Genomic DNA, 22,152 nt, shown 5'->3' on the forward strand with positions numbered 1-22,152 from the left:
GTGTGACCAATGCTTTGTACAGGGGCAGGATTATGTCTCCATCTCTGCAGTCTATTCCTCTTTTAATACAAGAAAGTACTTTACTAGCTTAAGATATTACAGCTTGGCATTGCATGCTGGTGTTAGGTCTATGATCCACCAGAACCCCCAGATCCTTCATTACTGACTCCCCAAATGTATTCCCCCTGGACAGTATGAAGCATGCATGTTGTTCATATTCTTCAATAAACCTGTCTATTTTACCAGAAATATTCTAATAAATTCCTATGGTCCCTGTTGCATTATCATTCGCATTGTTCCTATGTCTGGGGTATTTATATAGAATATACATTACCTAGTGCTGCATGGAGTCCACAGGCCCAAAAGGGAGCACAATCCAAAGGCCCTACCAAGGTCTAAGGGCAGTTTGGGGAGAAGCTAAACAACCTACCAGCTTTTGGGATATGAAAGGAAACCACACAAACTTAAAAATTCCATGCAGATGGCATGCTGGCCGAAATTAGGACTCTTGCAGCAAAGTGTAGCAGTCATTGAGAGGCACTGTGTCACCCACAAACACACCTCGTCTTATATATAGGAAGGTGAGGGGGGCAGAATCTTGCTTTGAGGTTCTGTTTTAGGCTGACAGCATTGCAGTACAATGAGTGTGGTCTCCCTACGACTGGGAATGTTACTGTCAGGATCGCCAGTAAACCTTAGGAAGGAAACTAAAGCAGCCCCACACCCAGGGCCCGGTATTCTGCAATATATTACAATATCATGTTAGGCTTTAGATACACAAAGCATCCTCTTACCATTTTACTTTGCAGGTCTGTGTATTCCATTCTATTATATGTTTGTCTTCTGAACAGCTGTACAGGCAACCATTGTCCTGGTGCCACCTGATGCAGTTTACTCTGTTATCATGGCCGCCAACCTAGAAAAAGAAAAATCAGTGCCCTTTAGGAAGTGCGGCAAACAACATCTTCACCTTCCAATCCAATGAGCATGCGGCGGATCTTGGGGGAATGGTACAGATGTTTGATGTTGGCGTGACACGCACAGCCGCCAACCCAGTATTGTCTATGATTTTGCTATCGCAGGAACAGGCAGAGAACGCATGGTGCAGGAGCCCTGAGCAGGTAGATAGAGACTGACCCCATCCACATTGACCGAGAGGTCCCCCATCTCCTAGATTGTAAGCTCTTCGGGGCAGGGTCCTCTCCTCCTCACTGTCTGTATCTGTCATTTACAACCCCTATTTAATGTACAGCGCTACGTAATATGTTGGAGTCATATAAATACAGTTCATTAATAATTGGACTTTATTTTTGTTCTGCCACTCGGGTGATTCAGCTCTCACTCACCAGTTTGCTTTGTAGTTCTCCTTTGACAATACTGTACAATAAGATGGTGCCGGTAGCTGTGCCGATTGTGAGAAGGTCGTATTGTTCATCTTTTCCCACCGCTTCCGATTTCCTCTTCTTTTTTTGATGGCTTTCCTAAAAGTAACAGAAGGAACCAATGATCAATAACGTATTACGACCACATAAAAAGAAATGATCTTCCCTTAAAGCAAACAGTAACCATTCTCTTTCTTCAATGGCCATTCCGCTAAAGTGGAACCAAAGTAAACATTTATTATCAGGCCGGTCATTATTGCAGAAAGGCAAAGGCGATGTCCCCTTGGCAATATTCAGCCCGACTGTGCAGGGGATGCGCAGCTCAGCTTTGGTTGCCAGGATATCCAGCAATTCCAGCTTCCCCTGCACATGCTGGGATGGAACTCATTCCCAAATGCCTGCGTGGAACTTATAATATCTCTGCAAATCAAGATGTGTGCAATCAGGATTTGGAAGAAAAGATGGTCGGACCCTGTGACGGAAGTGTAGGACACTCGCCCTCTGCATGACCCCATATGACCCAATGCCTAGGCTTACAAGAATGGAGTCCCACGATTTGCTTTTCACCGCGAAAATGATTAATGAAGCTTTCAGCTACATCTGACTACAGGATTGCTTTAATATCTTTTAGCTGGTAAAATGCTAGAAATACACTACGGGACTTTCAATTTAATTAACTCCCGGTTTTACTGATCCAAGCAATCAATCAGAAGTATTCCAGGACCATCCGCTTGTTTATTACGAGACAAAATTTTGATTTTTACCATCAAGACATCATTATCAATGGTAACACAAAGTGGTTCTGATTTTATTAGGATGGCAAAGTGCAATGTTTTCCCCGACACCTTTTAGCTGGGCGCACCACCCGCGCACATTTCTGTAGCCACCCGGCTGTTTTTGGGTTGTTACTGAAAAGTTGGGTCACAATATAGGGGCTGTCACCCACCTACAGCTTCCTCTCAACCAGTTTAAAAAAAAAATTCTGGCTTGAACACCGAAGTGTACCTACCCAAATTTTTTGTGTACAGTTGTGGGCCGGGGGGGGGGAATTAAAGTTTCCCTATATAAAATACAGGACCAGGTAGGTGGATATTGCTGAAAAGGAGAGGCGTTGTCCCTTCTGCAATAATCCGATCGGACAAAATGTGCCGGGGAAACATAAAACTTAAGCAGCGGAAAACCAAACTTTCCTTGCGGAGAATGAACATTATATCATCCCAGGACAGCCAATCAAAATGGACCAAATTTGTCTCCAGGTAGAAGAGAAGGAAGATAGCGACGTCCAGCGATGGACACCGATTGGTGAATTGGATGGCTATAGCTGCGCTCGCATTTTTTCTTGCACTTGGAGGCTTCAATGGAAAGATTTCACTTCCAGTCCAGGGATAAAGTTTGTCTCAGTGAACCAATGTGAAATTTTCAACAGCGACACAGACAGAAGTAAAAAAAATTTAAACAAAGGGATGCCACATTTTTGTATTTGGCTGTTGCACATGTCAACCCGTGTCACCATTTGTATCTGTTATTTGTGACACTAATGTACTGAGCTGCGTCATATGTTGGCGCTATATAAATCCAGTTAATATGAATAATTCCTACAATGTTTGGTAAAAGTCACCAGGAAGTGAGGGGGAAACCCCTATAATGGGGCCCTAGGTAGCCAAAAAACTTATTCAACAACCCCTTCAAAAAAAAGATGGGTTAATGGCACACGATTTTGGGGGCACGCCCTGCCCCTATTGATGTTTCTGGCCAGCCATTATTATAGGGACGGGCGATTCTCCTCCTGTAATTGGCTGAGCTGCACACACTGTGGGGTACACGTCCCCCATGGCCAGCCACCCACCGTCACTGCCATCCATACTACCGAGGGAAGAGCCAGCGTACCAGCCCCCCTATTCCTGGGTGATGACACCACATGGGCTGCAAAGAATTTCATATGGGGGGGAACCCCAATGTGTCTGTAGACCTACACCCCCCTTTGTATATTGCAGCCGTATGTGCAGAACTAGCATTTCTAATATATAAACCCCTGGAGTCAGGCCGATGGATATTATAGGGACAGGCGATGTCCCTTCTGTAATAATACGTTTTACCCGCCTGATCGCTCCGGGTATCCGAGATGAAAGAGTTGCACATGCGCAGCGACAGCTACGACGGTCAGGCAATCCCAGGTCACACAAGGGAATCTCCGCGCTCCGGCGTCATCCCAGCACAGCCAATCAAGACGGACGAAGATCATCCGGAAAAAGAAGAAAGATGGCAGGGGACAGATACAGCTCCACTTTACCTAAAAGACTCGGGGTTCACACATAAACCCCCAACATGCTGTCATACAGGAATTTAGCACTATACATACGTCCTCCGATCACACCGCTTATCATATGGGGGCACCAACACACAAACAGGTGCGGTCAGGGCCGGGGCATGACCTGCATGGAGTTTGTATGTTCTACCTATGAGTGTGCACACATGCCTTCATTTTCTCCCAGTTCCTTCAATGTCCAGGTCTAGGGACTTCCCATAATAATGACATGTGACCACCGTGAGGACATTAGATTGTGAGCTCCTCCATACAGTCATGTGACCACAGACAAACTGTGTTACACACATAGAACATACAATCACCCCTACCACACATGTGAAGTACTAAGATACTTGATGTATGGGACAAATCACGGCACATGTGAGGGGAATGAGCATGCATTCTGCCCATGTGTCAGCTTTGAGCATGCTTTTTACCCATGCATGCTTGTATCATGTACTACACATGGGATCATTGAACACACATGTGCCAGCAATGAGAAAGCTTTCTCCCCCATGATTAGGTACTCTACCCATACGTGAGCTATGATCAGATACTATACATGTGTGGTGATCGTGTGTTGTGCAAGCAAATTTTATATTCCCCCCCCCCCCATGATCACATGTTCCACCCATGCATGAGCTATGATCATGTACTACACATGTTCTGCCTATATACCACAACAAAATGCAATGATCATACTTTTTACCCATGATCATGTACTTCACCCATGTGTGATGGATGACCATGCGTTCTGCCCATGTGTGATGGATGACCATGCGTTCTGCCCATGTGTGATGGATGACCATGCGTTCTGCCCATGTGTGATGGATGACCATGTGTTCTGCCCATGTGTGATGGATGACCATGTGTTCTGCCCATGTGCCAGCAATAATCATGATTTTCTCCCCCGTGTGTGAGCAACAATAATGTGTTCTTCCCATGTATTTGGGGTGATCAGGAGCCCCTTCCCCTGCTCCCCATGTCCCCCCCTTCACATACACATGCTGACATGTATGCTGGTACATGCGTAGCATGGAATCCACACACACGTGACGTGTCCGCCTCATCGCCCCTCACACACACGAGGTGATCGCGGTCTCCTCACACACATACGCCCGCCCTGTACACACATGTGCGGACCTACCTGTCCCCCTCGGGAAGGCGCCCAGGCCAGGCAGGTACAGGTCGCGCTGAGGTGAGCGGAAGGCACATACTCCCGGCGGAGTCCTCCTCCCCGGCTGTCCCACACGGTGATCCTCCCATCCAAGCCAGACAAGGCCAACAGGTCTCTCCTTCCCGGGGAGAAGGCGCTAGGAGGGGGAAGCGCCTCGTACACGCCGCCTGCTGCAGCCGCCATTGCTCTCTCCGCTTGCGGCCACGTGTTTAAGGACGGAGCATGCGCGCGACGATCGAGGAGGAGCTCCCAAACAGCCACGCCTCCTGGGAGGTTCTACGTCTGCCATTCCGCCAAAAGAGTCACGCGGGGCGGCGTTCTGCCTCTAGAGGCCGACATCTATTTAATCACCGGTCTCCATGACGATAGCCATGTTTCCGGGGCCTAAAAGTACTGAAAACAATGAGCTGCGATCTCCGGAAAAATGGCGGCCGTAACCTGGCTACAAGGGACACTTTTTTTTACATTTGTATAATAAATGTCACTGCTCCCGCCAGCACGCTAAGCGGTGCCTTTCAGGAGGACCTGTAACGATCACACGAATAGTTGCCAAAATCACATTTTGTGTAAAAATAGTTATTGGTATCGATTGCCTTTTTTTTAAAAAAGTGCAATTTGCATACAAAATGTTCTGATTAACTATAAATATTAATGATTTTCTCATTAATTATCTCTGTACCGATGGCTGAATCACTAGCTGATAATTGAATATATATTGCACTTTGATATGCAGCAATCACACATTATTTATATGTAACCTGATATTATAATATGACATTGCACGCTCCTGACCACATGTGTTCAGCTCACTTCCTGTCGCCGACTGATGACGTGCAGCTCGGTGCCCGGTGGGTGTGCAGAGTGTCAGGATGTCACCGGGGAAGGGGGTGCCCCGGCTGTGTAGGGCTCTGCTCTCCCGTACACTGCCCCCTGCTGGTGGTGCGGCCACTCTCCTCTCCTGCAGGCACCGGCTCCACATTCAGCGAGCTGTCAGCTACTCAGACTGCCCTGGAGGGGGTGACAGGGAGGATGAGCCGGGGCATCAGAGAGCAGCAGGGTCGCCAGGATCTGGCAGGTTGCTTAGGAGGGCATGGGGTAGATCACTGTCCCCTCTGGACAGGGTCAGTAGGATGATCCCACCAGAGTTCATCTCCAAAGACGTTCAGGACCTGCAGGGTCCCGATGTGTCCTCAGACCAGGCCACCCCCCAGGGGCCCCTACAGGAGCCAACACTACAGGGCACAGAGGACGCATGGAGGACTTCTCAACTACAACCCCCAACATCTCCCCTATTGCCCTTTCCAGAAGAAAGTTGTGACCCCTCAGCACCACAGGGCATGGGGGACGCTTGGAGGACTTCTCAACCACAACCCCCAACATCTCCTCTATCACCCACCCTAGAAGCAGATGGTGACCCCTCACCACCACAGGGTATGGGGGATGCTTGGAGGACTTCTCAACCACAACCCCCAACCTCTCCTCTATCGCCCACCCTAGAAGCAGATGATGACCCCTCACCACCCCAAGGCATACCGTTCAGACCAGGAGATCTTCTGCTGGCAGAGTACAGGGTGAAATATCACTCCATGTTCAAGAAGATGTTCTTTCTGAAACAACACGGCAAATTCATCAGCAACTGGGGGGCCATCGACAACCAGGACATAGTGGGCAAACTGCCGGGGCAGAAGCTTAAGACCTCTACGGGGCACAAGCTTATGCTGAGAAGACCCTCATTGGAGGAATATGTCAAGTTCATGAAGAGGGGGCCCAATATTGCCTATCCAAAGGTATGACGGGGCCTCGTTGATATTGCCCCATGGATGAATGGAAAGAGGGGTATTAGAAAATTGAGGAAGTGTATTGGACCTAATGGTCCACAGCAGTGTTTCCCAGCTCTTATATTATAACATGGGGAACCCCTAGCAATCTCTGGAGGAACCCTGGTTCAGAAAAAACGATCCACTGGGTTTATGGTTGACCAGTCAGGCTGTAGGGTGGGGGGTGTTGTCTTGTAGAAGTTGGGTACTAGAGTACAGGGACCTTATCAGCACTGGGTTTACATGAACTTACTCCAGGGATCATGTTTTGCTCCAAAAAACAACTCTATGGTTGGTTGGTGTTTGTATTCTGGTTGTAGGGCATTGGATCTTCTCAACAGATACCCTAGTGAGGGAAAACACTTTTCCCAACTTGCCCAGATATGAACCTTTTTCTGAGGAGGACTTCACCAACCCTATGAAGGCTCCAACATGGAGGTTACAGAGGGTTTACACACCCAGCTCCAACAAGGTAATGGGGTACTTTAGAGAATGGGGGGGGGTGGATGAAAAGTAAGTGTAAGGGTTGACTGGGGTGAGGTTCTTTAATGACCCATTCCTGAATAAAGTCATTTGTTTAATGGGGTGCTACGGTCCCTTACAATATTCCCGTACTCTTCCCTATATTAGGACATGACGGCCATGATGATGGTGATGGACATCAGCCCTGGGGATGTCGTATTGGAAGCCGGTTCTGGTTCTGGAGCCTTCAGCTTGTTCTTGTCACGTGCAGGTAAATATGGCAGACAACCCACTGTGCTGTAGCTGGCTGAGACTACAAATGTAATAACCTCCATTCATCATACTGCAAGGAATGGCTTTTCTAACATTGCAATCTCTCTGCTGCTCTCTAGTGTTCAGACAGAAATAGTGACAACCACCACCGGCAGCCTCTACACAGGCTGACTAAATAAATTATTATTAAACAGGATTTTTATAGAGCCAACATATTACGCAGCGCTGTACATTAAATAGGAAATAAACACTTTTTATAAAAATATTGATAATGTCCCTGTATTTATCTGCCCACCCTGATGTTCACCAGTGGGCTCGGACGGCTGTGTTTATAGCTTTGACGTGCGGGCCGACCACCATCAAGTTGCAAAGAAGAATTATGCTGGATGAAATGTTGGTCAGAGACTGGGACATGCTGTAGGAAATGATGGGCTGAGACTGGGGCCAGGCTTTCACATTGTTTCTCAGTAAGGTGACTTCCTTATCATTTTCTGCAGGCTGTTCTGGACATGTTAAATCCACAAGTGGCCCTGCCGGTGGTAGTGGGAAACCTCAAGCAGGGGGCAGTGTGTGCCGTGTACATAGCTAAGTAAGTACATGAAGGTTTCTATTTCCTCTGATAAATGTTTTCTCCCATTCATCCCTCTTTGTTGCTCACCTTATGTTTATTTCTTGGCTTCACCGCTTTCCTGACAACGTATGCATAGGGAGTTCAGATTTCTGGAGACAAGGAATCCACACAGCCAGGCAAGCAGCATTTTTAGGAGGTCAGGAAGGGCTAATGGAATGTCAAATAAAAAGTAAATCGTTAGATGATCTCACAGAACATAACAGCTGGCTGAAAAATCCAACATTTCCAGGGCTGTCAAATTTTGGGTCTTTGAGCTGTCAGATTTCTTTGCTCTTTGGTTCCTCCCATCCAGCCCTACAGGTCACAGTTCTGGCAGGGTGAATGGGTGTTTATCTGTAGTTGCAGTAAAATAAAAACCAATGCAGCCAACGCATCTATAGACTGGTTGTAATATATCACATTCTACCAGAATGTAAGCTCTTCGGGGCAGGGTCCTCTTCTCCTCTTGTGTCACTAGCTGTATCTGTCTGTCATTTGCAACCCCTATTTAATGTACAGCGCTGCGTAATATGTTGGCGCTATATAAATCCTGTTTATTAATTTTAATAAATTCTTGTCCTTGGGTGTAGATATACAGATACATTGTATGGTGATAGTTTTGTGTTATCTGAAAAAGATATAACATCCGCTGGGATTCCCCATTAATCCGCTGTCTGTGTTCTGTCCATGGAAGTATCACGCAGGTGATCGACCTCCTGGAGGGAATTCGGTGCTGTAAGCTTCCTCTGATGTGCGACAAGATCATAGAGGTCGGATTCACAGACTGGATAGTGACGCCATCTCTAGGTAAAAGTGGCAGGATCTCCAAGAGGGTGGAGCCTCGGACATTGGAAGAACTCGAACAAGAGGAGGAGAAGGACGATGATGATGATGACACAGATGGTTAGATGATACAGATCACCTGTAGAACAATAAATCCCAGCATTCTTCAGGGCACAAAAGTAAGATTCACAGTTTCAATTGATGCTGTGGAAATCTCCTCCAGTGCGGAGATCATCCTTTGCTTCCTGTCCTGAAAAAACAACCAAATATTGTCACTTCCTGTTTCATTGTAACTTTTATACTATTTCCTGTTTCTTTTTCTTCCCATAGAGGATGATGAATGTCCAGCTGGATCAGAAGCATTCGGACAAATTCCTTATATTGCTCGACCTCTGCCATGGCAAACAGGACACACAGGTAAGTTGAGTTTATACTTTAATGATCAATAAATCATGAATGATAAGTCAGTGTTGTAGCCCATAACACCAGGTCCTAATGGTACATTGCTTCCCTGTGTGGTTCTAACAACATATGTTTGATTAGCCCCCTTCTATCCTTTGTAGAGAGAGGCATATCTTTCATGGCTGTGGCTACAATTCATGTTCTGTTCTGAATGTCCTGATTTGAGCTGAAAATACAGTGTGACACCTCACCTGCATAATACGCAATGCAAGGGATCATGGGAAATGGAGTTTTTTATTAGGCCGATGTTGCAGTTATTCTGCTGCCCTCTAGTGTTCAGGAAAAAAACCTATAGCAGCCGCTACCCAATCTGACCCAAAAACATTTCTTTTAAAATAAATATATTGCTCATAAGTGATTGTGTGTTTGTTGCTCTTTAGTAATTCCTAATCTGAGGCTTGGACTTTGGATCTTTCTTATAAAGTCCGAGCACATCTTTGACATGCAGATCAAGCAGACGCCACATGTTTGGCTTTACTGTTTACATTACACACTCAGCATTTTGTGCGCTTGCACATTAGGTCTGATTTATTAAAGTTCTACAAGACTGGAGAAAATAGACCGTCATATGAGAACCTCGTTGACCCAACAAACCTGGAAAGGATTTCTTTAAAAAAAAAATATTTTCTCTTAGTTGGCAAATGTTTTTAATCTTGGGCTTAGTCCATTCCAGGTTTGCTGGATCACCCAGGTTCCTCAATGACAGTTTAACTTCTCTAGACTTTATTAAATCAGACTTATAGTCTTCAGGTTGAAAATATAGAGGGGGCTCTGTGTTAGGCTAAACACAAATCTCTCCTTACATATTTCTATTACATAGATTGTCATGTTTGTATTCACTGACTGGGACGCTGTGAAGAATTATTTATCAGAATTGTTCTTTGTTTTCCAGCTTTTCTTGTGCACCTGAGAAAATTTAAAGCCCCAACAGACTGAGGATAATCCAGCTGATGTGCCGAAGACGTAATTATAATGTACATAGTTTCTTTTTTTTACAATATGCAGCATATGGTGACCCCAATAAAGTAAATAGATGAACTCTATGGAATAAATCTTTTACTACAACTTCTGCAAATACATTGTAACATTAAAGCAGAACTCAAACTTCATTATAACTACTGCCTATAAACATGGTCAGTCCTTCACTGCATACTGCTGCAATGCACTGTGGGACATGTAGTTCTTTTGTAACGTGTCATTCTTCACGGTTGGGAAGTTTTAAGCTGTTTCCTGCCAAACAGCAGAAATAACACTGGGATGGTCATGTGACCATAACTGCAAGTTAATATATTAAAGCTACTTATAACAAGTTTTTTATCACACCAATGCAGACAACCGATATTATTGCCATGGTGTTTATTTTACACAGACTTCTGCTAAACTTTCACCTAGTGGAGTTATAAAGCAGTTCAGTGAATCATTGTATTACACAACATTTATAATAAAAAGGAGTACTTAAAGTACTAAGGAACACTAGGCAGAAGAAGGAGAGGGAGGTTTGAGGTTAAATAGTTCAGCTTTAATAAGTTAGGGCATTGCAGTGCACTAAGTATAGATGCGTATAGGGACGTATAGATGTAGAAGGAGATTCTACCTTTATTTTATCACATGAACATTCTCACTGCTTCAAAGAGTTGCTGAAGGTAAATGATAAATATCTAACATTGCAGATTAATAGTCATGAGACAGCGGAATAAGAGTGCCCAGTTACACTTACATGCCAAAAGTTCTACTGCTGATTTTCAGAAAGTAATAAAAAGGTATAATTACATTTCAAGATGTTTCCTATAGCTTAGCAAATCTTTACTTTTCTAGGGCAGGTCCACTGTAACAAGCACACCATTCTGTGTAAGCTACTCACTAGAGGAAATCCCCAGTGTAGTTTCTTGCCTGCAAATGTGGATGTAAAATGATGTAAGAAGGTCTCCTGAACTATGAAACTAAATTTGTGAGATTCAGAGCACTACTTCTTTTCAAAAAGGTCAAGATACTGCAAAATTAAAGCCATGGATGTGCTCTGTTTATTTGCTAAATAAATATGTAATGCAAAAAATAATCATATGATATATCAGATAACAATGTAAACAAATGTCCAGGATGATTATAGTAAAGGATGTGCATTCTGTATTGCATTTCATTGGATGCTTAAGCTGGACAGACCTCAAATTGCACAAAGATCTAGCAGCACTCCAGCAATGGCCCTGATTTATTACCGCTCTCCAAGGCTGGAGAGGATACACTTTCATCTGTGAAGCTGGGTGATCCCACAAATCAGCTACCAAAACAAATCAAAAAATTCCACACAGCCTAGTACAATATTTTGCAGAAACGAGCAAACCTTGGAAGTATCGGCAGCTTTGTTGTAAATCGGACAGCATTTTATCTTTTGGCATTTTTAAAGACAGGTCTGGTACTTTCTTCTGGTTTATGGGTGCAGTATCAGGAGAGGAGGGCGAGCAGGACAGTCCCGGGGCCACGTAGCGTCCTTTCTTTCCACACACAATGCAGTCTGGAGGTGAAGCTGAAGGACCACATCAGGAGAGGAGGGCGAGCAGGACAGTCCCGGGGCCACGTAGCGTCCTTTCTTTCCACACACAATGCAGTCTGGAGGTGAAGCTGAAGGACCACAGGGAAGATAAGATTCAACCGGATTATATTTTCTCATTGCCCCGCCGTGCTGTTCAGACCGCTCGCGCTGCCAGATGTATTGCGTGGGAGCTATCGCCATCACCTGCAGATGAAGTTAAAGGGAAGTTCAGTAACTTTTATAGAAAATTAACATTACAAAGTAAAGCTGCAAGTATTAATATTCTGTAATGTTGGTATTCTTTACAGGTAGCTAATGTAGAACTATGTATTGTAGTACATAAGTGCATGTGCACCTACAGTTTTCTCTTAGTTCCCCTGTAAAAACTCTCAAATACCTTTTGATCCTGCCAGTAAAGGCCACATAATGCAAATTGTTAATGGGGTGACAACAACACTGCACTGCTTCTGTATTCAAAGCAGTTGTCATTCTGCACATGTACAATGTACCTGCCTGCCCGCACTACAGAGCGATAAGATGATACAAAAGGGAATGGGCCTATCAGTTTGGCTTCTGCTGATTCACAGATCTGTAACTTGTTATTTAGCACCTGGGAACACCTAATGCCACTCACTACTTTGACGGTACTGTTCTGCTGCTGGAACCCTCCCGCTGTGATCTGCAGTGTCAGGGAGGGGAAGCATGTGGGACACAAATGTCAAGGAAGGTTTTAATGGCTCGTGCATTACATAGTAAATGAATCTGGTGCTTGTTTACACCGTCACACAAAGGCATTTAATTTTACTTCTTTATAACAATGCTTGGGCCAAAGCTGTGTCTGCGCAAACATATCTATAATGACTGTGCTATCTGACAGGGGTGCCTAAAACAGGAAAGTGGTGCAAAATCAATTATGAAATAATAATTGTGTTATTATAAATCATCCTGGAGTTAAAACATCTTTGCATTTTTTTATTCATCTTTGTCACCCACTGGCAAATATTAAAGTTATACAATGAAGTCTTTTTAACACCTTATAACCAGAGTTTTTAGAAGTTTATATGCCCAGACTAAGTTTAGCAGCGCTGGTCTGAAAATAACAATGACTAATATTTTCTAACTGACAGCAGGCCTGAGAACTAGGAACACATAGTGGCACATTCCTAGCTGAAAAGTTCATTGCTGTTCTCAGGGAAAGAGCATAGGATGAGAAGTATATGCGAGGTGTCTGAGTTCATAATATGGTTTTCCAAACACAATACATTAAATATCTGATGTAAAAGTCTTATGAATAATTAAACCTTAGTAAAAGTAATCACTAGATAATAAGAAATGAATACTTTTACTAAAGTAAAAATCACTGACCTCCTCACAGCAACGTCTGCTCACGGTTGCTCTGTGCTGGATGCGTGACCACAGCTCATCCCTTGATTTTAGGAAGTCTGGGAAGATCGATGGCCAATTCTTTCCTAATGCCCAGGGGAAGATTTCATATTTGACTTCTTCATCATCTTCTTCTACTGTGTTTGCCAAATATCTAAACAATGTATAACACAGACAGCATTTATTATTATTAGGTAATATTTCTGATTAGAAGCAACAAAGAGAGCTAGGCAGTTATGTTGCAGTGCTCACACGCTCACAAAGAATATGCTGATATAGGGAAGAAAGCAGAGAGATGAGACCATTGGTTTGATGCTTTTACTTTACCTGTTCATTCACAGCATGGAAAAGGGGAGAAGTTGTAGTAAAAGATAGTAAAAAAATTGCACACTGTAATACCTAAAAATATAAAACGTAATCACTTACATACCATTACTATGATCTGATATATAAATGATATCACACCTTGTCACACTTATATTATTGTTATCTATACCTTATGGTCAATAGCATAAGGGTACTAAGGTAGCAAAAGCAGTTTGGCTGCAACCCAACAGAAAAGGCCCAACCATGCTGCAACCATACAAAAACAACTTTTTTAAGAGAGTTCCAGAGGGTGGTTTTTGTATGGTTGGATTATTACTGTTTTAAAGTTCCTGCAACTATTGTCCTATATTTATTAGTTCTATGAGACAAATATCAGAACAGTAACTAGAAGAGACAATGAACGTTATGTATCTGCTCATTAGCGGCTGTCTATAGGAAGAGTGGGAATCTTGTCGGTGAATGCCCATAATCTTTGATGTCTCTGGGAAAAATTATGTCCAGGTAAAACATTTTTAGTTTTTAGTGGGGAGGATTAAAACTGTAACTGCAGTTCAAGGATTCATAAGAAAGAATTATTCTCAATTTGTGTCCTTCTGACAGCATTTTACTAGAAAATAAGTATAGAGAACTGTCTAACATGTCTTTGCTGCTGATGTTCTCGGGGACAATTGCTATCATAGGCAGTGGTGTAACAATATCCATAGCATTTCATGTGGCTGCCATAAGGCCCGGGGTAGGAGGTAAACCCATTAGGGAGGCTGTTTAGAAAAAATAATCTGTAGTTCCCAATACAAAAGGGCTGAAGTCATGTTCATAGCCACTCTTCTACTGCTGCCTCTTTTTGTAGTTCCCTTCATTGGCTTGCATTTCCCTTTAGAATCAAATTCAAGCTCCTATGCTCTGCTATCAAATCCCTCCACAGTTCTTGTCCCACTTACCTTTCTGACCGGATAGAAAAATACCCCTCCCAGCCACTCTCTTCCAATGACCTACTAATGACTTCCTCACTCATAACCTCATCACACGCACGGCTCCAAGACTTTTCTCAATTTTTCTGGAATTGTCTTCCTCGTCCTATTCTGCTTGCTCCTACTTTCTGCACATTTAAAACAGCACTGAAAATCCATTTTTTCAGACTTGCCTACCCATTATCTTCTGTCTTTTGAATCCGTTACTTCTTACCACCACTACATATCTCCCCTCCTATTGTGTGTTACTTCCCCCACCTCCTAGATTGTAAGCTCTTTGTTCGGGGCAGGGTCCTCTCCTTCTCCTGTGTCACTGTCTTTATCTCTCTGTCTTTTGCAATCTTTATTTAAAGTGCAGTGCTGCCTAACATATATTATTATTATTACACAGTATTTGTATAGCTCCATCATATTACGCAGCGCTGTACAAAGTCCATTATTGTGTCACTAACTGTCCCTCAAAGGAGCCCACAATCTAATGTCCCTACTATAGTCATATGTTACTAATGTAGTCTAGGGTCAATTTTTTTTTAACTGCATGTTTTTGGGATGTGGGAGGAAACCAGAGTACCCAGAGGAAACCCACGCAGACACGGGGAGAACCTGCAAACGCCATGCAGATAGTGTCCTGGCTGGGATTCAAACCTAGGACCTAGCTCTGCGAAGGCCGGAGTGCTAACCCCTGAGCCACCGTTTAAAATCCTGTTTATTAATATTAATATTATTATTATTAGTCCCATATTCCACTTATTGTTCAGTAAGAAACATTTGTTTATCTGTCTTAGCAGTGTAGATTAAGTGCCCACTGAGCATGAACCTTGTATACCTAATGCAGTCACAAATCCCGGAGTTTATCCTCAGCTATGGGATATATTTAAAAATTCAAACTGGATTTGCCCCTACATTCCTTACAATGTATGGGCAGCACGGTGGCTCAAGGGTTAGCACTCCGGCCTTTGCAGAGCTAGGTCCTAGGTTAGAATCCCAGCCAGGACACTATCTACATGGAGTTTGAAGGTTCTCCCTGTGTCTGTGTGGGTTTCCTCCGGGTACTCCGGTTTCCTCCCACATCACAAAAACATGCAGTTAGGTTGATTGGCTTCCCCTAAAATTGACCTTAGACTACATTAATGACATATGACTATAGTAGGCACATTAGATTGTGAGCTCCTTTGAGGGACAGTTAGTTAGTGACATGACTATGGACTTTGTACAGCGCTGCGTAATATGATGGCGCTATATAAATACTGTATAATAATAATAATATATACCGGTAGCTAGCTGTGACTGTTGTGCACATTTCATAATTGACCACTAGGTGGCAGAACAAGTCATTGTTTTAATATGCATTGAAATGAGAAATGTAGAGGGATTCTAATGGCTGTGAGCAAACATTCATCTGAATTGACAGGGGAATAATTTATAAATACACCCATATATGTTATTAATAATATTGCTATTGCAGTCTGATTGAGAGCTGACAGCTCTCTTGTTCCTGATTTAGGCATTTGTTATATTATAATCAATATCATGTATTGTCACAGCTGTCATTCCAATCTGCTACAGAAAAATAAAAGTAGCCAGGGGGGCATATTAAGATTTTGCTATGGGGTCCCCATGATTTGTAGTTACTTCCTGAACAGTGTGGAGATGGCCAATCTATCCTATGGAAAACTAGATAGCAGTAGAAACATGTCAGACCTTTAGAGGGAGAGATTGGCTTTTGTTGAAAACTCTATAGGACACATGTAAAATATATCTAATACATTAATGTCATTGGTACTTACAAAGCTATAAAGAAATTAGCCCTAGTATACTCATTCATACTGAATCCGGCTCTCTTAAAGTAAACAAATGTCATTGCCAACAGGTACTGCACACAAATAGAAAAAAAAGAACATGCAGCTGTTAGTATATCATTTGTAGAAAACATAAAAGCTACAATGATCGATACATTAACAGATCTCCATACTTTGCCATAGCAAATAGCACTTCTGTTATAAACTGCAACATTCATTCCTCATCAACAATCATTTACATTATTCGTCTAAATCAGCTCCAAGGCTCCTACACAGAATATTCAATTGGCAATGATATCCCTGTCCCCCACCCCCCCCCCCAATTGTGTGCTACTTCCGCTCCTTTTAGATTGTATGGAAAAATCCCCCCCAGCCGCTCTCTTCGCTTCTCCATTGACCTACTAATGACTTCCTCACTCATAACCTCATCACACGCACGGCTCCAAGACTTTTCTAGAGCTGCCCCGACTCTCTGGAATGGTCTTCCTCGTCCTATTTAGCTTGCTCCTACTTTCTGCTCATTTAAATAACCCTAAAAACCCAACGCTTCAACCTCACCTACCCGTCTTTTTCTGTCTCCTAAACCCTCAGTACTCACCCACCACTCCATATCCCCCTCCTATTGTGTGATACTCCCCCCACCTTCTAGATTGTAAGCTCATTTGGGCAGGGTCCTCTCCTCCTCCTAAGTCACTGTCTGTATCTGTCTATCATTTGCTACCCCTATTTATTGTACAGCATGGGGAATATGTTTTTTGACTACTCTGACTCAATGAAGTCTGAATAAGAAATGGAATATTTTCCAAGCAGCTTTTCAAGAAGTTACAGTTCTTTATCAGCATGTGTATTATATCAACGAGAATGCAAGAAGGAAAGCTCTAGAAGCATTAGGGCCATTTTAGACTTACAGTTTGACTTCAGCATTCTATCACAGGCTTAGCTACACTCCTAAAAACTCCCATTTAACTGAATAGGAGAGGTTGGGAACCCTTTTGTGGTTGCAGTGTTTTTATCTAGCCGTATGGTTGCTTTTGGAGGAAGAACCCCACCCCAGCATCATTTGCATGATTGAGTGGTTGCCAAAAGCTGCAGCTGGCACAGAAAAAAATCATAGTACTTGATAAGGGAGCGGCTGTTTTTGACAAGTCTAGGTTCCTCTTCATCACTGCATAACAAATGCTGAAAAAGGAAGTATTTAGATCTTTATTTATAAATGATTCCCCTGTGAATTCATCTGAAATTCACTGTCAGATGGTCAAATCTCTTTACACTTCTCAGTTCAGTTCCTATTAAAGCAATGACTCGTTCTGCCACCTAGTGGCCAATATCAAAAGTGCACAGCTGTCACAATAGGAAATGCTATTTGTATAAATAAAAAAATATGAACGAATCTAGAATGAATTGGTGGGGGAATATTTTATAAATAGAGCTCCTAATAGGCTGATATGTATTAAATGATCCTTCAGGGTAATTTCAATTACCTGCAATCAAATAAATCAGCTGGTTTAGGCCACTATCAGTCCTGCTTATCATTTCTGAATATGTTTCAGCTTCTGAACATCTAAAATACATTCTGACATATGAATAAACTATTTCTCGTAGAGCTGTACCACATAAACCATAAAGTTACCACCATAAAAAATTACCTTGTCCGCTATTTTACAGCAGCAGTCCATCCACAAAAAATCCTGAATCAAGTCATCATCTGTAATAAAAGTCAAAAAGCATGAATGCCTTTCGTACAAAACACAATAAAATAAAAAATGAAAGAAGACGGTCATTTATAAAAATATTTAGCAAAAAATATATTATTTATTTAATAAAGACTGGAAAAGATGGACTATCACGGCAGAATCTGTGTGGTCCAATAAACCTGGAATGGATCTGGTCCAGGATTGAAAATCTTTGCCAACTAATTACAAATTATTTGTAAGAAATCCAAGCTGCCTGGATGTATTTCTCACAAAGATACTGTGATACAAATTACCCTGCTAGTATTATGACTCCAGTCCAATTTCCCATTATTAGGTTTATATTTGGTGTAAATATTCATTCACGAGTCAATGACAAACATATTGTATGGACACCATTATTCTCACTTCTACAGAGAACTGCAATGAGGAAATAATATCCGTTGTGATATTTACTCCAACAAGCGCCACATGAAGTATCACCATCTGTTATAGAAATCTTCTGAGATATCATTTTAGGGTTACATGTTCCTATTAATCATTTTAGTCCTGATATTATTTCTCAGAAACATGGGATATAGGTGTAAAAATTCAAGAGGGGCATACTGATAAGGTGATACAAGAAATATAGTCGCCTAGCCTGAGAGTGTCACTTTGAAATAAAAGAAAAAGAGAGAGGAAAAGACAGGCTTTTCAAGGCATTAATAGGTCAAATAGAAATCAGTTTACTTTGCATTGATTTTGTCTAAGCAGAATAGAGATCTACTCAACTGGTTCCTCATCTAGACATAACAATACTGTGCTAGTTAATTATATCACAAGGCTCGTGTTTACAAATTCACACAAGATTTAGGTTAACATCAAATAAAACATTTTTTTATGGTCTCAGCTCCCGACGCGTTTCATTATTGCGGGCATCCTTACTTATCTGGATACAACATTCCAACTCAGTAGGTTAATGTATATCTACTTTGGGGGGTTTGAACTCTTCTTCCTATTGAAACAGACACATATATATGGCATTCTCTACTCTTTGCCTAAAGTGATATAGATACTTTTTTAGATATGGGTCTTATTCCTATTATCATGTTGATAAGTTTATAGACACCTGGCTCCATACTCTCACTATACAATACATTTAAATCCAGTTACTAATTTGGCACCTTGGCCTAATCCCAGACAGGGGTCACCAACCTCAGACTTTTCTTTCACCAGTAATAGAACTCAGGTGTTTGCGTATTTCTCTGGTGGAGGTAAATATATACAGGCCCTTAAACTAAGCCGAGTTGCCAACCCTGAAAATATTCAATAGAAGAATAAATTGTACAGAAGGGTTTTTTGGCAAAAAATTAGTTGTAATAATGATTACTTCTCATAATACATATTAGAAATCAATGCTTTGAAACAACTGGAGACACAGGTCTAGATCATTAGCGTTTGGGCCCGGTAGGGGCACTGGACAATAAGCTTCATAATAATATATTAAGCAACATAATAACAATCGTGTTGCATACGTAAGTCGATTACCTGACGCGTTTCGCCCTATTTAGGCTTCTTCAGGGGTGAAGTTATGTTTAGCGAAGCTGAGCACGATTATATTCCTTCAAAATGAAGCGTATATGTGTGTAAAGCATTTTGGGGATCAGTGTCCCCAACGAGTCAGAGATGTTTGGCCACTCACTTTTCACAGTGCCACCAGCATACACAGACCGTGGCTGTGGTCTCTGTGCCCTTTTACTCCAGGACCACAAGGTCCTCCTTCTGGGTGCCTATCTTAAGCCCTGTCCTCCCCATGGGAGGTGGTCTCCCCACTTCCCTGACTCGTTTGGGACACTGATCCCCCCAGACCCTCTATCTTGAAGGAATATATACTGCCAAGTAATCATGCTCAACTTGGCTAAATGTAACTTCGCCCCTGAAGAAGCCTAAATAGGGCGAAACGCGTCGGGTAATTGACTTGCGTATGCGACACGATTGTTATTATGTTGTATATTCCTGTCAGAAGCTTATTGTCAAGTGCCCCTACAGGGCCCAAACGGTAATGATCTTGACCTGTGTCCCAAGCCATTTCAAAGCATTGATTTATGATATGTAATATGCGATGTAATCATTAATACAACTAATGTTTTCCAAAAAAAAAACCTTCTTTACGTTTTATTCTTCTTTCACCAGTAATCATAACTAGATTACTATTAACCAACACAAATAATATCCTAGGAAGAGTTCACACCACTTTTTGGTGGCGTTTTATCTATGTAAGAGTTTCACACAAAGGATACTGACAGATACATGTCTCCTAAACCCCCTGAGGAAGCCTATTTGGCGCGTTTGGTAGTGAGACTAGACCAACCTAATATCAGGCATTCGCAGAATGGCTTTTTCCTGCAATGGGAAAAAATGCCAATCTCACTTGGGACCCTTTTGTTCCCATTTCCAGCAAGCTACGTCACCCAGTCTTATGCCTGCGCATTGCAAGATCCAGTGATGTAACCAGAAGATGAGAGAAGTAGGCGGCACCCGGCGCTTCCTCCCCAAAAGGAGGATTTCAGCATGGTGCAGGACTGAATCAAGGAAAATCCTGGAGGGATCTGAGGAAATAAAGGTAAGTGGGATTTTTTAATATTAAACTTAGTTCCGCTTTAAAGTTCCCAGCAGAAGCATTGAAGTCTTTCACTCAGCAGCGGAGCTCACCTGGCTACCCCTTCCACATTCCTAGCTGTGTGTTATCATAAGATATTAAAAGCCTAATAGATGACTGCTATGGAGAAAGGGAGAGCTGAGCTGGTAGGCAACTGTAGGGAGTTAATCAGCTTAAGTTAATGATTGGAAAAAGGTGATGAGCTACTTAGACATCGCTTGGAAGAGAGAGCAGAAGGATCTGAGCCACTGGTTAGTGAGCTGTTATGTCTCCACTGGAGAAGAGTTGCCAAATTTCTACTAAGAGGGGAAGCTAAGCTGCTGAACCAATGCTATGAGGGGGAAGCTGTGCTGCTAATTCACTGCTGGAAAGAGGGAATAAGCTGCCAATGTCTGGAGGAAGAACAGGGCAAGTTGAGGTGCTAAGAGAACAAATAGAACAGTTTGAGCACCTCTACTTCTACTAACTTCTACTAATTTGAGCATGAATTGCTCCACAGTACCTGCAGCTACAGAGGTCAGTAAGATCTTGTTTTCAAACTCACTGCTTGATAGTGAACAGTGCATTAGGAGCTGTCAATCAATTATTCACCCTGAACATACTCCGTGTTCCTTTTATGTTCAGTTATGCGTCTGCGTCTATGAAAATGTAGGAGCTCTGTTTTTAAGCTACCTAGTAGCTTAAAAAAAAAAAGTGGATGACCTGTAGGGTCCTTTCTCTGCACGAGCTGTGTACTATTCTCTGATAATGCCGCCATTTACAAAATGTGCGTGCAGACAGCAAAATAATATTAATCCTTAGTGAACAAGCTCCATATGGAAATTATTTTTACAATAATAATACCCACAACTCTTCAAACATATGCTGCCATATGACGCATACCAAATATGCGAAAAAAAGCCATCATCTCTTGGCGCTGTATGATGAGACACGGCCCTTTGGTTCGTTTCACAGCGCCGCCCTTGTGTACCTCCTCTTTATTACGCTTCATCAGGAGCGAGTGTTGCTGGAGTGGTCTGGATGCACGACCGCGGGACTGATTGTAGGTCATGCCTGAAAAAAAAGTTGTGGGCAGAAAGGATTCTGTTAAAAAGATCCATGCGGAAGAGGTATTGAAAGACAAAATGGGTCTCTGGGGTAAAATGAAGTGCAGGCATCAAATGTGCAGCATTGCAGCTCCCTGTATCCCTGCCATTCTATCAGTTGGGCACCTGCAGAAAATGGGGCCCTGTCAAGATAAGTCTTAATTAAAGTACAACTCCACGTTTATGAACAGTCAGTGGAGTCACATCTTTGACCTTGGTTAATAAAGTTTTACAAAAACCTGTAACATGGCCCACTCTGCAGCACCTATCCTATTCTACACTTCTAGGCATTGATGGACATGGCCAGCAGTGAATCCCTGTGCAGAACTGACTTGGAGCTCCCTGCCGAACTGACTTTGAACTTCTAATGAACTGACTTGGAGCTCCCTGCTGAACTGACTTGTAGGTTCCTGCCGAAATGACTTGGAGCTCCCTGCTGAACTGACTTGGAGCTCCCTGCTGA

At 42.7% G+C, this 22,152-nt stretch overlaps 3 protein-coding genes across 3 annotated transcripts in view; 1 reads left to right on the forward strand and 2 right to left on the reverse strand.

The window, feature by feature from the left end:
* The window catches only part of WDR43 (WD repeat domain 43), a gene marked incomplete in the record, with an annotated part of 19,299 nt that extends 14,188 nt beyond the window's left edge, over positions 1-5,111 (reverse strand). Inside the window, 3 exon segments of the mRNA XM_072409978.1 lie at positions 795-916; positions 1,347-1,481; positions 4,835-5,111. Of these exon segments, the coding sequence (XP_072266079.1) occupies positions 795-916; positions 1,347-1,481; positions 4,835-5,047 (470 nt within the window).
* Positions 5,112-5,737: 626 nt separating this feature from the next.
* On the forward strand, positions 5,738-10,309 carry TRMT61B (tRNA methyltransferase 61B; the record flags this gene model as incomplete). Its single annotated transcript, XM_072409979.1, is given in 7 exon segments — positions 5,738-6,651; positions 7,312-7,414; positions 7,727-7,795; positions 7,798-8,005; positions 8,721-8,929; positions 9,140-9,226; positions 10,164-10,309. Coding segments are annotated over 7 exon segments (1,634 nt in total), but the record flags the coding sequence as incomplete, so codon positions are not given.
* A 1,146-nt stretch (positions 10,310-11,455) lies between these two features.
* The window catches only part of SPDYA (speedy/RINGO cell cycle regulator family member A), a 13,405-nt gene continuing 2,708 nt past the window's right edge, over positions 11,456-22,152 (reverse strand). The window contains exons 2-6 of the mRNA XM_072410476.1: positions 21,487-21,657; positions 17,922-17,980; positions 16,264-16,349; positions 13,164-13,335; positions 11,456-12,002 (exon numbers count right to left, since the gene is read on the reverse strand). Of these exons, the coding sequence (XP_072266577.1) occupies positions 11,697-12,002; positions 13,164-13,335; positions 16,264-16,349; positions 17,922-17,980; positions 21,487-21,657 (794 nt within the window). The 3' untranslated portion in view covers positions 11,456-11,696. The remainder of the gene's footprint in view (positions 12,003-13,163; positions 13,336-16,263; positions 16,350-17,921; positions 17,981-21,486; positions 21,658-22,152) is intronic.

Source organism: Pyxicephalus adspersus, chromosome 4 (assembly GCF_032062135.1).
Source record: "Pyxicephalus adspersus chromosome 4, UCB_Pads_2.0, whole genome shotgun sequence".
Classification (NCBI taxonomy): Eukaryota; Metazoa; Chordata; class Amphibia; order Anura; family Pyxicephalidae; genus Pyxicephalus; species Pyxicephalus adspersus.